The 17078-nt window shown below is 32.9% G+C and overlaps 2 protein-coding genes and 1 long non-coding RNA gene across 3 annotated transcripts; 2 read left to right on the forward strand and 1 right to left on the reverse strand.

Annotated features, from left to right (window-relative positions):
- Positions 1-642: 642 nt before the first annotated feature.
- Positions 643-9259, reverse strand: LOC136275371 (uncharacterized). Its single transcript, XM_066084274.1, has 16 exons — positions 8927-9259; positions 8796-8820; positions 8589-8633; positions 8068-8496; positions 7769-7985; positions 7439-7576; positions 6970-7158; positions 6706-6850; positions 6406-6539; positions 5911-6097; positions 5384-5519; positions 4815-5298; positions 4646-4691; positions 4031-4245; positions 2044-2134; positions 643-1317 (listed from the first exon to the last, which is right to left on the reverse strand). Exons 1-16 carry the CDS (start codon positions 9198-9200, stop codon positions 1040-1042), a joined length of 3033 nt encoding a protein of 1010 aa, XP_065940346.1. The 5' UTR covers positions 9201-9259; the 3' UTR covers positions 643-1039.
- A 2047-nt stretch (positions 9260-11306) lies between these two features.
- LOC136275916 (uncharacterized) lies at positions 11307-13852 on the forward strand. Its single transcript, XR_010714428.1, has 3 exons — positions 11307-11877; positions 12572-12780; positions 13720-13852. It is a non-coding gene; the product is annotated as an uncharacterized lncRNA (long non-coding RNA).
- Positions 13853-14651: 799 nt separating this feature from the next.
- LOC136275583 (cytochrome P450 1A2-like) lies at positions 14652-17031 on the forward strand. Its single transcript, XM_066085173.1, has 3 exons — positions 14652-14891; positions 15130-15257; positions 15597-17031. Exons 1-3 carry the CDS (start codon positions 14652-14654, stop codon positions 15808-15810), a joined length of 582 nt encoding a protein of 193 aa, XP_065941245.1. The 3' UTR covers positions 15811-17031.
- The last annotated feature ends 47 nt before the right edge of the window (positions 17032-17078 follow it).

A 17078-nucleotide genomic window follows, 5' to 3' on the forward strand; every position in this document is an offset into this window, starting at 1 on the left:
TTTAAAAAGATGTTTTTCAAAAACATTCTTTTTTTTCTTCAGGGTGTTTACCTTTGGGTCAGGGAAAAGAAATTGCCTTGAAAAAGTGTTTGCAAGATCTCCCTTATTTCCATTCATATTCACCTTGATGCAGTTGGCAACAATTATTGATCCTGAGTGGTAGTCTTTGCCGGATCTGCTATGTTTCAAGGAATTGTGCTATATCCTCAACCATTTGAAATCCGCTCCATTTTAAGATACCAGAATAATTGATTTATCTTAGGTGCTTATATAATCATGCAGTTGCAGATACTCGTATTATTATATAGCTTGATAATGACACTGTCTAATGGTAATAATCATTCGTTTTTGCGAAGAAATTGGATTTAATGTTGATATACATATTTTTCAATGACAAGTAATTGTACTGTTTCTATACATGTATTAATCACTTATTTTTAAACTCAATGTGCATATTTTTTTCATATCTTAGTTCATAAAATGACAATAGTCCTATAGTTTTTTCGAAATTAAAAAATAGTTCTGTTGGAAAATAAAAAACTCTATTGTCTTATTGTTTTCATTTCGTTAAAAATATAGTTATCTATTGAAATGTGTCAAGAATGTAGGATAGCCTATTAAAAGAATAATAAACTTGTGAAATGAATGCACAATCTTTATTCGATTTTTTCTCTGTGAAAATGGAAAAAATGATGGTAAGGCAATTTAAAATTCCTAGACTACAAGAAACAAACATTGTTAAGAAAATAAAGCTCACAATTAATCATGTAGAAAAACAATAATCCTTACTATAAACACACGATATTCTACAGTATAACTCTTTAAAGAATTATCTTGCCTTTATAATCAAAGTATTGTACAACACAGGCACACTGTCCAAAAGGCAGACTGTACGATATAAATCCAAAGAAAATCACAGTGTTTAGCTATATAGATAATGTATCTAAATTTTCTTTAAAAGACACTCGATATAAAGGGAAAAACTCTTACAAATGTGGCTATATATCTAGTATGAATTAATTTAAAAAAACATATTATATTAAGTTTTTGCCGTTACCAATTTCAAAGCCGATTGACTGCATTTTGATTTTTTCAAGCAGTCGGACAAATGTGACATAATGATTGGTCCTTTTTTAATAGCACTGTCAGAGATGCGCCATTTATCAAGCATGCGCACGGCCCTTTTGTCATCATCTTTAAAATCAATTTTAATGGCCTCGACATCATCTCTTTCAATACCAAGATTCTGAGCGACAGCTTCCCATTTGTCGTGAATATGTTTACTGAGTTCTTCAATGCCGTTGTTGGAAAGAATTCCTATTTAATTGAAAAAAATTAAAGTCTATATAATTTCAGATATATATATATATATATATATATATATATATATATATATATATATATATATATATATATATATACAGCAAAACTCGTTTATAACGAATTTCAAGGGACCATAGAAAAAACATCCTTATAGCCGTTATTTGCTATGCGTTTATAACGAATTCGTAAAATATATTATAGCGAATTCGTTATAAGATAATTAAGGGTTTTTCCGGTTTACAGTTTTCTAAACTATCGTAAGTTATAAAATTAGTATTTCCGTCATTTACCAAAAATGTCAATATAACCATTTCATTTCAATTTAAAAAAAATTCCGTATACTATTTGAATTTGAGTATTTTTTATATGCATCTTAAAATTGCATGTTTCTTCAATGAAATTTGAAATAGAAAAAATTCGTTATAAAAATGATAAAATACGTTAACATTTTGCCAGCGGGGGTCTTAAAATTACTTCGTTATAGCCGTAAATTCGTTATAGCCGTGTTCGTTATATACATCAATTTTCTATAGGTTTATATGAGAAATTTGCCGGGACATGAATAGTAATTCGTTATAGCCATAAATTCGCTATATCCGTGTTCGTTATATTCGAGTTTTGCTGTATATATATATATTCAAAATATACAAAATTATATATATAAATGTTTTTCAAATCCTATTAAACAAAATTGAAATGTTTAGTAAAAAAGGACAGTACCATTTGTCATAGAAAATGGTTTCATAAACATATCAAATTCTTTGGCAAATTCTGTAGAGAAGGAATATAATCGGTCTGAAATTGTCTGAACCTGAAAAAAAGGTTACATACATGTAATAATTTCAAGGAAATTCAAACAAATAAAAGATTTAAAAGAAATTAGCAATATGTACTGAACATTTGTCTTCTTGGTTTTACACATAATAGCCTTCGACGAATTGACAGACATATTGTACACAAGTGGGAGATGGAATAACGTATTATTATGACTTCTGTCAGTTTGTCTCTTTATTTTCAATACTCGTCTATTTTCGCATAGTATACATTTAGTATTTTATAGAGCGTAAACGTACTTAACCGAAATAGAGCACGGCAAATGCTTTCAACAAAAATCTTACGAAAGCCGACAGCGGGTTCCGAACTCACGACCCAACGTAACGTCCAATAGCCCAACGCGCGACAGCCGATGACGTAATCGGCGGGTTATTTTTTAATATATAGAACGTAAATACACGTAAATACATACACTATTGACGTCAAGCAATTAAATATAATAAATAAATATTTCCAAAAACACCTCATTCTTGACGGGATTTTAAAGTTTCTTATAAACTTTTGAACAAATTGGTTAAAATTTTTATAAAGAAACTGTACACGAGAATCATACAAACGCCTTCTTAAATGTCCCTTGATAAAGAATATACAAGAATGAATTTTAAAAGATTTCGTCTGCTAAACAACTCGAATTTTCTCGGTAAGGTTAATCGCGTCTATTTTCTTGGAAAGAACACAAAGGTTTGTTGATCTTTTGTAATTGTACAGCAACTTGTTGACTAAATAAACGATCAAATCAACTGATTGTCAGAGCAAACGCTTGATTTTCCTATTATTATTTTAAGGGACCAGACAACACGCAAACGTCACACCCTCCTATTATAATAGCAAAGCACGTCAGTATACAACAATCTTTTCTGCCATTCCTTAGTCGTGTTTTTTATTGTGTATGTACAATTTTTATATTCATGATACTGTATTTTTTGGTTGTTTTATTTTTCATTGTGACAGGTGTAACATACAGTTTGATAGCGGACAATACCGCTACATTTACATAGGCATTTGTAAAAAAAAAATGCTCTTTTCAATTCAACATGTTGTTAATATTGTCTTTTAAATTGGCATAAAACAGAGCAGTGTAGACTCTGGTTAAAAAAAAATAATATAAGTTATATGATAGAAACATGGACGATGGTATAATGACAATCATAGTGTTCTGATACAAAGTGCAATCGCCTATGGCTTGTGCACTATGTATCAAACCCCTGACTACTATTTAGGCATAGCACACGCACAATACAACACTATTGTATAAATGGTGAATTAAAGGGGCATGGTCACGATTTTGGTCAAATTCTATTTTTCTGTTTTTATCATGAACAATGCTCTAGGAAAGCATTTCTAATAATTAAATGAAATGTGTGGGTCAGTCGTTGAGTAATAAGCAAGATACAGGGCTCACAATTCTTTGTCATGTAAACAATATAAACAAGGCTCGTGCCCTGTGTTTGGTTACAAAGGTTCAATATACCAGAAAAAATCTTTTTCAAGCTGATTTGTCTAGCTTTCTTTTCATTTTAAGCATAAAAAAACACTTTCTGGCGTGTAACACATTCATTTTAGATCTAAAACTGACATTTTTACTATAACGTTCAAAATGTAAACAAAAGCTTTGTTTACATAGCAAAGAATTGCAAGCTCTGTAACTTGCTTATAACTCAACGAATGACAACAAAATTGTTGTTGCCTATTAAAAATGCCTTACTGAAGCACTCTAAATATTAAAATCGAAAAAATATTTTTGACCAAAATCGTGACCATGCCCCTTTAATACTAGTATAATATTGTCTGTTTGAGTTCGTTTACAACTATCAGTAACAGTTCCTAATGGGTTTAACGCGGCAATTGGGATACTGATGGGATGGGGACCTACTTTGTTTTCGTTTTTCGGTCTTTGACTAGCCCAGTTCTTGATGAAAACTTCACATATTTCTCTGGCTGTCCCCGTTTCTGCTTCTTTGTCAGCGCGCGTCTTTATGGATCGATATTTACTACGGCTATTGTCAACCAAAGAAAGATAAAAATCATCCAAATTTGGAGTTGGTCTGATTGGAAGTTGGTATGCTAAGTATTTAGCAGCAACTTTCACTGAAATAAAACAATACAAAATAATAATTATTTTGAACATACTTTTATATAATTATATTCAAATAAGATTTAAATTTGTCTCAATATATATATATATATATATATAAACTTTTTTCAAATGAGCAACTTCTAAACAAATGGTCATTGTGAACATAATGTAAAAAATATTATTGTATATTCGGAGGAGCGAAATCAGACATTCTCATTGTCAATGATATAAAGGCATTAAATTTATCCGTATGATATACAGGAATATATACATCATATATAAAATCTCTATGATTTGAAGAAACACACATTGTGTATATATCCGTTTGAGATATAACTCTCATATCAGATGAACATTCTTCCTGATTATATAATCAACGTTAAATAGTGGCATGTCTGTACATGTAATTACCCGGAACATCGAGGGTCAGCGGTGCAAATCGGTGCAGTTCCTCGTCCTTCATAAAAAAAATCCAAACATGATTTGATCATAAGGCTTTACACAATTTTTTTTAATTGCCAAATTTTACACAATATTTTTACCATTAAATAACAATTTATCCCGTATTTTTTCAATATACCTTTGGTATGGATAGAACCACAGATCCGCACCTCGGTGGACCCTGATCAACACCACCGACGTTGTACCTTAGCTCTCCAGAAAAAGCCTTAGCCTCAGATTGAGCTTTTTTGTTGTGAACATCGATCTTGAACGAAGCGCTTGCCGACTCCGGGTTCAAATTATAATACTTCAGACGTACCACTTTGTAGTCTGCATCTAAAGTAAGGTTGCCTTCCAATTTTATGATGATTTCCTCTCCGTCGCAGATTCCAAAAACAGGCGAATCCGGGGGACCTTTCTGGAATCCCTGTTTTTTCATCGTGTCTGCAGCATCGATACTTTTATCGTTTTCCACACAGCGCACCAGACAATGAGAAGGGTCGGTATCACTCTGGCGAACAATGAGTTTTGCATCAAATTGGTAAGACTGCCGATACAGCAAATCTGCTATACGAGATATTGCTTTGTTGTCCATGCCTTTGGGTACAATGAGTCCCATGATACTGAAAAATATGTTGCCTTCATTATAAACACCATTATATTGCCTTTGATAAAAAACCACTCATATTGCCATTATAAAACACCCACTCAAATGTCCCGCCTTTCGCTGGTAAGGAAATGACGACACCGTCTGGGAAATCCTTGAGAGACTCCTTCTTCATCACAGTCCAGTCTCCGTGCTGGCTGCTGGTCACCATTTGTAACTCCATGTTATCACTCTCACCTTAACAGATAACACAATGGCAAACATTAACAAAAAAATGAACGTGCTTGCTGTCAACTTTACTATAAATAGCGAGTGGCAAATGTATGACGTCATCGTGGGAAATAGAGCTTCTAGAACCTCATTGCACATCTTTTAATATACACGTATATCAATGTATGGCTGTAGTCGTTAACAAAACAAAACAAGGAAATTCTGTATTATTTTTGTTACTGAAAGTATACACATTTTTTTAAAGATATCATTTATGTGGATGGGGGGAATATATAATTTTCTAAAATAATACAAAAAATTATTTGACACCTTTATCAACAATATTTGGACAAAAATTCATTTGTTTGCATTTTTTCTAGCGAATTGTAAAAATAAATTAAGTTCTTGTATAAATTACCAACAAAATCGCTGCCCGTGTTTGCCTCTTCATTTTTTATATCTTCCATTGTTTTCTTTAAAAGTTTTGCAAGATGACCTTGGTTCTCTTTCTCCAGTGCCTCGGTTATAGCAGTGAATTGATCAGCATCACAGCTCTTAAATTCTTCCAGTAGTCGTCTGGCTTTCATCCCTTCTGTCTTTTTGCTCTAAAAGGAAATATATTGCATTAAGCTGAAATTGATAGGATATGTGTTGACGAAGGTACAGATAGATAGATAGATAGATAGATAGATAGATAGATAGATAGATACCCTGAAATCATCATTGTTCGTGAGGGACCAATGTTCGTGCCCACGAATTTACATCCGTACCAACGTATATGGAATCATTTGTTTATCTTTAAAAAGTTATCCCGATATCACTATCAACGAAATTACGTCCTCACGAACCAGGAAAATGTTGGCTACCCACGAACATTGACCCCCACGAATAAAAATGATTCCACAGTAGATACCTTGATGTCTTCTAAACACTCGTCTTGTATTTTGCCATCTTTATGCAAACGTGTTGCTATGTGGATAACTGACATATCTGTAACGAGCTTGTTTCGACATTTCTCTATAACCTTTTGATGCGTTGACACGTTTTCTGTAAATAAATCAAACTTTGACGCTTTGGACGTGTTTTATCTTTATTTTTTGCTAAAATGACTGGCGTGACTTCAGGCAAATTGATACAAAGCATAGGCAAAAATATTGAGTAATTAAAATAAGCTAGTCTAAGATATTGTCTTGAGAAAACAAACTACACGAACTTATTTTGTGCAAATCAGGATAGATTTCCATCTCGATATTCTGAAGATTTTCATCATCAAACTCAATGCCATGCAATGACGTTGCTATCTTGATATTTTCGAACTGTTTGTCTGCTTTTGCTCGATTAGCCAGGTCTTTGTCAACCTAAAAACAATGACAAAATATTGATCGATCTACGTTGTATAATCACTGATAATAAAATAAAGATAGTAAGCTACAGGGATTTCAGTGAAATCATTATCCTGGTACTTCCCAAAATTTACCTTGAAATGGACGCCGGTGTCGTTCATGAAACATCCCGAAGGAACAATGATACGCACATTCTTGTCAATTGTGGGTTCAAACGATCCACCGGCTGCTTTTACCTTCATATTTTCTCGTTTTGGACGAGATACCACGATAACTTCCAAACTTTGAAAGTTGTTGATCTCAATAAGAACAAACAGAGCGTCCTAGGTATGTTAAAAGAACGCATTTTATATTTTGTGTAGTATTTTTAAAAAGTTTTATTACTTTCGTAAAATCTTTGAGTATTTTGAATTGGCAATGGAAACAATAGAATTGGGAAATACAACTTTAAATGTAAATAAATAATAATAATAAGAAGAAACTGTATGAAAACTATAAGGTCTTCCGTTGGATACGGAAGACCTTAATAAAACAGTGCTTAAAGTTCCTTGACTATCGCTCAAAAAGAGGCATTACTAGCGGACAACAAAAAACCCGACTCACCCTGTCTTTTATCCCTCTAGGTTTCTCTTCCTTTGCATCCACGAACCTCCACTTTTGGTCATTCATTGAAACTTTGATTACTGTCTCTCGATTATCCATTGACGAAGAAGCAATAGGGATGTAGACTTTCATTGGAAGCTAAAACAAATGCATTACTCTTTAATATGAATACTGAAAGAGAAGTTGTCAACAGAAAAACTAAAGAGTTAATGTAATTTAATTTATAGGTTTTCTCATAGTTAGTAAATCCGCGAGTCACCTTATGATACATGTACATATATGTGTTTCGGTATATCATTATAAAACCGCTGGCTTTGATACAAATCATACCTCAAGTTTAATCTCCTTCCCCTTCGTTGGTTTAATCTGGATCAGGGATGATATAAGGACTTCATCTTTATTTTTTGGATATCGCTCTAGATCAATGTGACTGTCAAAAGCTGCACACACGATGTCATCCTTCTCTAGACCTTGATCTCCGGTAATGGCGGACACAGCGCAACAAATCCCATGCTGGAACAAGTTGTGGTGTTTTTGTCTGTCATATCTGTTTAAACAAATATGATTTTATGTTTAACAAAAAATGTGTTAACCGTTGTGGGTATTGTCTACCTTGGGAATAACCTTACATGAATGTGGGCCAGTTTTTTGGATTCCGTCTCGCTCTGGCCGCTTCGTCCTTTTTCCTCTGTTCCTCCTTCCGTCTTTGTTCCTCCTCTTTCCTTCTTTTTTCTTCCTCATCTTTCCTTCTCTGTTCTTTGGCTTTTCGTTTTGCTTCTTCTTCAGATTTTTGCTTCTTTTCCTCTTCATCCTTTCGCTTCCTTTCCTCTTCCTGCCGTTTTCTCTCTTCACGTTCTTCTGCAGTTTCTAGGCCTTTGATCCACTGGTTTAGGTGACCATTGATATTGTTGAAGTCTCCTAACGTGAAAAACCCTGTTTCCTCAACTTTTGTTATAAGCCCCTCTGTTTCACAAAGCACTCTCTGGAGTTCTTGCTGCTGTTCAGCGATTTTCTGTAAAACTACTAGATTTTCTGCCCTCTGCTTGTCAAATCTATCACTGCAATTGACAATGCAAAGATATTAATTTCAATTCATATTTCAATATTTATGCAAATGTATGCGTATTGTCACCTTGAAAATATTTCTTACCTGCTGAAACGGTGTTCAGCAAGATATTTTCCACTGCCTACACCCCTAAATGGATGAATCAAATACAGCATAATTTTATATCATATAGACAATGCCTGCAGCAAAATCCATTTATGCTTCATGACGTAATATAACATGTTATAATGTAGCATCATTACTTTAATTTTTAACCGAAAAATAATAAACTTTTTTTTTAAATCGCCCTACCCGCTATAAGGGGGATCTGAGATATCTGAAATCAACAAAAGTGCAACATATTAAAATTAGTTTAAAGTACGTTTAGTTAGAACAAAAAAAAAGTAAAATCATCATTATTTACTTTTTAAATTTGATTTTACCTTTAAACAACCCCGCTTCAGCGAGAGCTTTCATTTTGTCTCCAATCTGAACTGTGAAGTCTTTGATCAACTGTCGTAGTTTTGCCAGGTCTTCGTTAATTCTTGTAGCGTAATTCGCGACGTCTTTGACACAGTCTGTAGATTCTTTTGTTGCACTACTTACTTCTTTACTGAAAGCCAGAAGATCGGAAGTGGAAGAATCTGTGGAATTGACTAATCGTCGATGTATTCGCATCCGCTCCGATATCTTTGATAGGGCACTGATGTCCGCCATTTTGCAGTGCAAATTGCAGAACCAAACCAAAACCACCTATTCGTTGTTTCCACACAGCATGTACTAGTATTATATAATCTATATACTGGCACGCCAGTATGGATCATGATAACCTCTTAGATATGCAAAACCACAGATTGGTTATTTCAAGTTTTTAACTTTTTTTTAAATATTGTTTTAAACGTATCAATCAAAATTAATCCTTAAGGTAGCTCGCGGGTTTACTGCTTGTGAGAAAACCTACCCTGGAAATTTGTCCGCGTGATAGATAGGTTTCAGAGATTTATTTCTAAAATTTATTTGAGATTCGTCTGCGTAGTAATAATGTTATCGTGATTCAAACACAGTGTCGCTGATAAAATCAAGCAACGCCATTTCAATGAAACATATAGTAAAATGCATATCTTAGTCGAAAACAGCATTTCAAAACTATGGTCCAAACTTTTAAACGATCCAGACGAACTTAATTTTACTCAACACAATAACAGAAGAGGTAATTTTGAATCAATTCATAAAAGAAAATCAATATGTGTTCTCGGCCAATTTTTCGCAAAACAACTTTAAAGATTTAAAAGATTTCACAAAATCCTATATTGTTATCACAACGTTAGCCCGACGTCATCAATTTCTTTCGTCTGAGAACCAAACGTGAAAATGCGCTGGTTGACCAGACTAACTGATTAACACATATTAGAACATGCAAATCTAATTAACATTATTATGAATGTTTTCAAATGATTAAATGCAATTAATGTAAGGCTGTGAAGAGAAGAAACATGGCCACTTTTCTTTTCAATGAGTCAATCATGCATTCAATGCAAAAATATTTACCATACAACTATTGACATATTAATAAGTTTGTAATCGTAACTATACGATAACTTGCTAAAGCCAAAATGATTTTAATAGTAGATAGGTATTTGAAAATACAGAATTTATAATTGTTAAACGAGCGAAGTTAATGCATACGGTTCAATTTATTTACAATGTACTTGTCTAAACATAAATTAGATTAAAGAGTTTCAACGCTACACTCATACCTTATAGAACTAAATGTTTGTCACATCTTAAAATTTTTACCACTTGATAATTATAAATGTTTGTATAAACTGCAATTTAGCTTTTTAAAATATTTCATTTTATGTTTCTTAAGATTATTTGTTATTTTTAAAAGAAATGTATGAGTTTGCTATGACGGTCAACTCTTTTACTTACGTCAAATCCTATTGTGACGTCAGCAAACCCGCGAGCTACGTTAGACCCGTGTAACCTTGACAGATAAATGTAAAGAGTTTAATGGAAAAACACAGTAGAATGTAAATGTTGAGTAAATATGTCACGATACGTAAAGAACAAACCAATAATTTGTTTATGATTAGAACAAAAACAATGCATTGAAAAATGATTGATGCATGATATTTTTGTGCCCGATTCATAGTAAAATGAATATAGTGACCAAATAAAAAAAAATCTGACATTTTAATACTGCATTTGTGTTTTTTAACATTTTCTTAATATTCTCCTCTTTATTCTATGTGGCAATGCTTTTTTTACGATAAAAGAAAGAAAACAGTAATTTGCAGATTTTTATTATTTATGAAATTTGTAACTAAGCCCGCTATATATACCCCAGTGGCAGTAGAGGAGCGATCGAAACTAATATGGCGACTAAATGCTGTATGAAGTCATGTCAGCTATGAGCATTGAAGTTAAGAAATATCTAGGTTTAACAGACAGGTATTGTTTACTCAAGAAGTTCATTCATAAAGCATGCATGGTTTTATTAAATGGATTGTATCTCCATTCATATTTATTTAGATAATAATTATTAATAAACTTATTTCATCTATATATTTGTCAAAACTTTTCATAAAAGTAGGAAGCTGGGATATTTACAAATTAAAATGAAATTAGCAGAGTTTAAAAATATGCCTTCTAGAGGTTTAAAAGTTTAGCTTCCTTGATTTTGAACGTTCCACGGTCATATTAAACTGGGTCTCCCTAAAAGTCTGAATTAGATAATGATCTCTCCGGCCTTGTATAGACAGTTGAACCAGATTTGGGATATTTATGGATGAGATAATAAGAGGTCAACAAATTGATATCAGGGCATCCCGGCCATACACGGTCATGTTGGATTTAGTTTTGGTATTCGTTTTAATTACTTTTTCTGTATTTTATTGTGTTCAGAAGTTGGTGAACTCGAACAAAAACGTGCCCCCTGGACCAAAAGGATGACTTTTTATTGGAATGCTCTTTGAATTTGACCTGCCGACTCTGAAACTTAATCTGGACAGCAAATTATGGGGAGATATTCCAGTTTGAGTTGCTTGGAAAGAAGTTTGTTAGTTTAAACTCATCCGAAGTTCTTAGAGAGGCTTTCAACCAAGAGCCAAATGCCACAATTACAGCAGCGCGATCTCCGACGTTTTACGGCAAATACATATTGGATAATTATTCAGACATCGCTTTCGCCTCACCGAACCAAGACTGGACAAGGCGTAGAAAACTAGGCCACCAGGTGCTTCGGGCATACGGAGAGGGCCTGTCTTGTGTGGAATCCCAAATCAAGCGCAACCTTGTCTCTGTCAAGGAATATTTACGATCCAACGAAAACAAGAACCTCGATCCTAGTGAAATTGTGGAGGAATTTGTGCTGAACACGGTTGAAATTCTGGTAGGGTTCCACATGATATTTTTCTTCTTCTAAAGTAATATTTTGTAAGTTGACAGTGTTTTCAAGTACAGGTTGATGTCTTCAAGTACATGTAGATCGTCAAAGCATTTTCAGAATGAATGGTAAGGTTCATTTATTTTTTAACACAGTGTGTATACAAAGTAATCTGTACTCTACATTGACAAAACTCATCTTGTAACGAACTTAGTAAGTGTAATTTATCGCAAACTTCTATTGTGAATTACCCCCTCCCCCTTTTTAAACAGAATTTTTAACATCTGCATATTTAGTACGTCGTCTTTCTTTGAAAAGATATATCGCTATTTCCTCCATTATTTTTTTTAATATGGTTGAGTCATTGCACCAAGTTCAAACTAATTCTAATTAAAATAAAACTTAAATGATGAAAATGAATCCCAATTACATCACTTAATTATTTGTTGCCTTTTGAAATAAAAAAAAAGTTTACAGACATTAACGATTCAACGTGCAATACAACTATTCAAGTCTTAAAACTTTTACTCAAATTATATCGGAGTTATCTGGAAAATCAGACAAAATCAGACAAAAAGTTTTTTTTTCTTGCCTTTGCTCAATAGTTATTCGCCAAAATATGTCAATGGAGGTATTAAAATATCTGCTCAAAAGCAGAAAAGCGAATTCTTTTTAAAGATATGTAATAATACTTTGACAGACAATTGGTCGAAGTTTTGGTAGAAATGGAAAACTACAGAAGATTTTACATAGACTGGATGATTTGGTCAACTTAGTGGCGAACCCTGGGTACGATGCTCTGTATGGGAGTATGCCGTTTCTACGCCATCTTCCTTTTCCAATGACAAAAATATAAATGAACTTCACCGAACAAAACAGCAAATGATGGAGCATTTGGAAACCTTATTGGTGAGTCGCATACACTTAACGTTATAACAATTTGCCTGTTTTTTAAAAAGTGGACAATAAAATGGATTTGGTTTCCAAGATAATTTTGTAAATATTACTATAGTACTTTTCTATGTATTAGCTTTTCTTAAATATTTTCTTTGACTTTTAAATAGTTTGTATCGTGTGCACATTTAAAATGTCTAATTGTTATCCATATATCTTTTGTGTTCTTAAAGTGTCTTATTATAAACCAATTATAAAATGCATGTTAAAAGTTTTTAAAAAGTTTTTAAAGGTTTTTACCCAACATGTGATACAATTCGCAACTTTATTCATAGAGTTAAATGGATTATGGTCTGTCCCTAGTTATTGCTTCCATCACTTTTTGATGATTTTTAATAAAATTACACATACCTGTGAAAGAAATACAATTGAAATCGATCAAAGGGAATATATCCAAGATATCTTCATTGAACAATTATCCCTTTTCACTCATAAAATTTCACAGGAACGAAAACAATTTTCTTACGGAGATTTGTAATGGGAAATGTTTACATCCTTTCTCCATTCGGAATACACTCGGAATACATCGCACAATTTTTTAACGTTATCATCCGGGCTTATTTATGGCTGATGCAATGCAAAATCTCCGTAGACTTTCAATTTTGGGATGTATATTGAAACCTGAAGCGGTAGAGGGGGCGTTTCAAAACAGATAACCTGGTCATTTTTCATATTAGTGGATGAACGTAGTTTGAGCACAAAGGTATGTACTATTATTGAAATATCAAGCAAAAAGTGGTGGAAGCAAAAAATCCGGACAGAGTATAACAATTGTTCTTATATTATCCAACGATAAGATCCATTCCCAACACGTCTAATTTCTTTAAAATTGAACTTTAAGAATGAAAATAAATAAAAAAGAAGGTATAACACATTTTTATTTTGAATTTGCAGAAGGTCGACACGACAGAAAAGGGTATTTACCACACGCTGAAGGAGGTAATGGAAGAGAGGGATGACGATGGCAAACAATGGTTCACCCAGGAAAACACTAGCACCCTGCTGATGAATTTTGTGGCTGCAGGTTGGTAAATATTACATAGCTAAGTACAATAAATAAAGATATGAAGATATTTCACGATTACAAAAACTTTAAAAACAAAAACGATTTTTGATTGTTAGTGAACAAATAAAGGAACTGCTTTTTATTATATGAATTTCAATCTTTATTTCAACATTACTTCTGATATCATATCCACGTAATGTTGCGTAAACATTTTCAAAACTTATTAAGTGATATAGTACAGTATAGAACATTTTTGTATGCACTATAGTCAAGATATTTATGCAACAATTTTGGACGATATTTAATAAAAATAAACATACTTATGAAAAAAGTACAAATGAAATCGATGAAAGGGAAAATATCCTAGATATCTTTTGTGGCACATTTTCATTTTTCACTTGGAAAAATTTACAGGAACAAAATTTTTTTTTACGGAGATGTTAACATCTTTGGATTATCTGAACACAAGTAAATTATTTTATTATGTTATCATGTCGTTTAATTTAGTCAACTCCTGTGTGCCGATTTTAATACGTTGACTATGAACTGAAAGTAAACTTACTTTGTCACTGGCGGCTAACTTGATTTATAACTGATCATTCATTCGCTCAAGGAAAATCCTCGCCTTTGATTTTTTAAAACAAAAATGAGCAGCCAAAAAGTTCATGTTGTGTCTTTATTAGACTCAATATATGAAGAATCAATGATGAGAAAAAACTTAGGGTTTATAATTAACTAATATAAAACTTAAAAATGTGTCAAAACTGAAGACAATTATAATTCTCAATGGTTTGCTTATTTAACAAACCGAGGGACTATCATGTCCATGATCAAAATTCTTGCAAAACGACCTGAACTACAGAAATCACTACAAAGAGAGGTGGACAATGTGATTGGTTCCGACAGAGAGCCCAGTCTGGCCGACAGGAGGAGCTGTCAACTGACGGAGGCGTTCATCATCGAGTCTCTGCGCTATATCTCACACGTTCCTCTGCTTATATTACATGCTGCTTCCCAGGACACTACAATAAATGGATACACCATTGACAAGAATACAATCGTAAGTTTAAAAAAACATTTATGGAAGATTTTTTTTCTTCTGAGCAAAATACGTAATGTTTAAGCTCGGCGTGTGAGATCAAATCAAGTTAAATGGCATATATAAAATCTGGACCTTTTTTATTTTGTCGAGAAATTCTTATTTTATAAAAGAATAATAAATTAAAACGTTATCCCATTTCTTAACTCTTTTCTCCTTAGCAAATGTGCTTGAATATTAAATAAAACATATATTTAAGATCGTACCAAACGTATGGACGATTCATCACAGTGAAAAAGAGTTCGATGATCCATTTATCTTTAAACCTGAGCGTTTTCTTGATGATAAAGGACAATTGTTGCCATCAAATGACCCTGTGAGGAAAAGGTGTGGTATTTATTTTTCTTTGCATCAATGCTCAACCCAGCAACTCTGCCTTTCCCGTGCACAAAGTCCAAAATCGTGCTCCAAATTAAAGGTCAAACGATGTACCAATCGTTTTCTTTAAGATAAAAGTAAACTCACTCTAAGACCATTTTTCATAACTGTACTTTTATTACATAGAAACTAGAATTTAAAATATGATACTAGATACAAGCAGTAATGCGTTGACGTAAAATTTAATCTGCTTTAATCATGCTCAAAATGATGTTTCTTTAATTTGTCGATTGTAATCCATTTATTTTGAAAACGGTATTTTTGAAAATATTATTTTTTTTTCTTCAGGGTGTTTGCTTTTGGATCAGGGAAAAGAAATTGTCTCGGAGAAGTTTTTGCAAGATCTAGCATATTTCTATTTATGTCCACATTAATGCAGTTGGCAACAGTAATCGATCCTGATGGGAAATCTTTGCCAGATCTGCTGCCAAAGAATATGATTCCAGGAATTGTGCTACAACCTCAGCCTTTTGAAGTCCGCTTCATTTTAAGATCAAAATAATATCATTATTATGATTTATTTATCTTAGTCGCTTATATACTCTTGTCGCTACAGATACTCGTATCATCATATTGCTTGATAATGGTAATGTCTAATGCTAATGCATATTAATTATTCCTTTTTGTAAAGTAATTGGATATAATGTTGATAAACTCATTTTTAATTACAGGTATTTGTAATGCCTGTAATAATGTTGTAATCATTTATTTTTAAACTTAGTGTGTATATCTTTTTCATAATTTGTTAAGTAAAAAAAAAATAACACAAGTCCTAAAACTCGCAATCTTTTTTAGTTCAACTGAGCAGAAATCTTAAGTGAGCCATTCTGATCACTTTTTGTCCGACGTCCGTCTTTCTGTCCGTCTGTCTGTCTGTATACCTTTTACATTTTCGACTTCTTCTTCAGAACCACTTGGCCAATTTCAACCAAACTTTTCACCAAGCATTCTTAGGTGACGGGGATTTCAGTTTGTTAGAATGACGGGTCACGCTCTTTTTTAAAGAATGTTAATTAAGAATTATTTAACATAAGTTGGTACCTTTAAAAAATCTTTTCAAAAAACATTTGGCCAGAAAAGCTGATACTTGTGTGGAAGCATACTTAGGTAGTGTGGATTCCAGTTTGTTCATATTATGATTCCAGGGGGTAAAGTGGGGCCACAATAGGGAGAGATCATATTTTTACATAGGAATAGATAGAAAAAACTCTTTTAAAATCTTCTCAAACATCATTTGGCCAGAAAAGTTGTGACTTGTACCGAAAGCATCCTAGGGTAGTGTGGATTCCAGTTTGTTTAAACCACGATCTCCGGGGACAGGGTTTTCTTTTCGAAATTTGTATTTCTAATATGCAAGCATATTGACAGCTGTTAATTTTCGGGTGTTTAGACTGTGGCCCTGGATAATTCTTTGGCCACACAGGTTTAAATGTATATAACCAGTTGTTTGAGATCTTTTTGAGAATGGCAATGCTCAGTACGTGGTATAACTATGAAATCATTCAGTTACAAAAGAGGTTACATCTACAAACATTAGAAAATCTAAAATAAAAAATCTTTTAATACAGAATCTATTTTACTCATTTCTTGTCCTGATATTTGAGGTTGACTTCATCAATTTAACTTGTTATCTCTGTTTTTGCTCATGTGAGTGATGTGGCCCATGTGAATCCTTTTTTTTGGTCATAGATATCCAAGAAATGTCTTATAGAATATGCCTTGAGAGACAAATGTAATATTATGTTGTGTTATATATATATATATATATAT

Source organism: Magallana gigas, chromosome 5 (genome assembly GCF_963853765.1).
Source record: "Magallana gigas chromosome 5, xbMagGiga1.1, whole genome shotgun sequence".
In the NCBI taxonomy this organism is placed as follows: domain Eukaryota; kingdom Metazoa; phylum Mollusca; class Bivalvia; order Ostreida; family Ostreidae; genus Magallana; species Magallana gigas.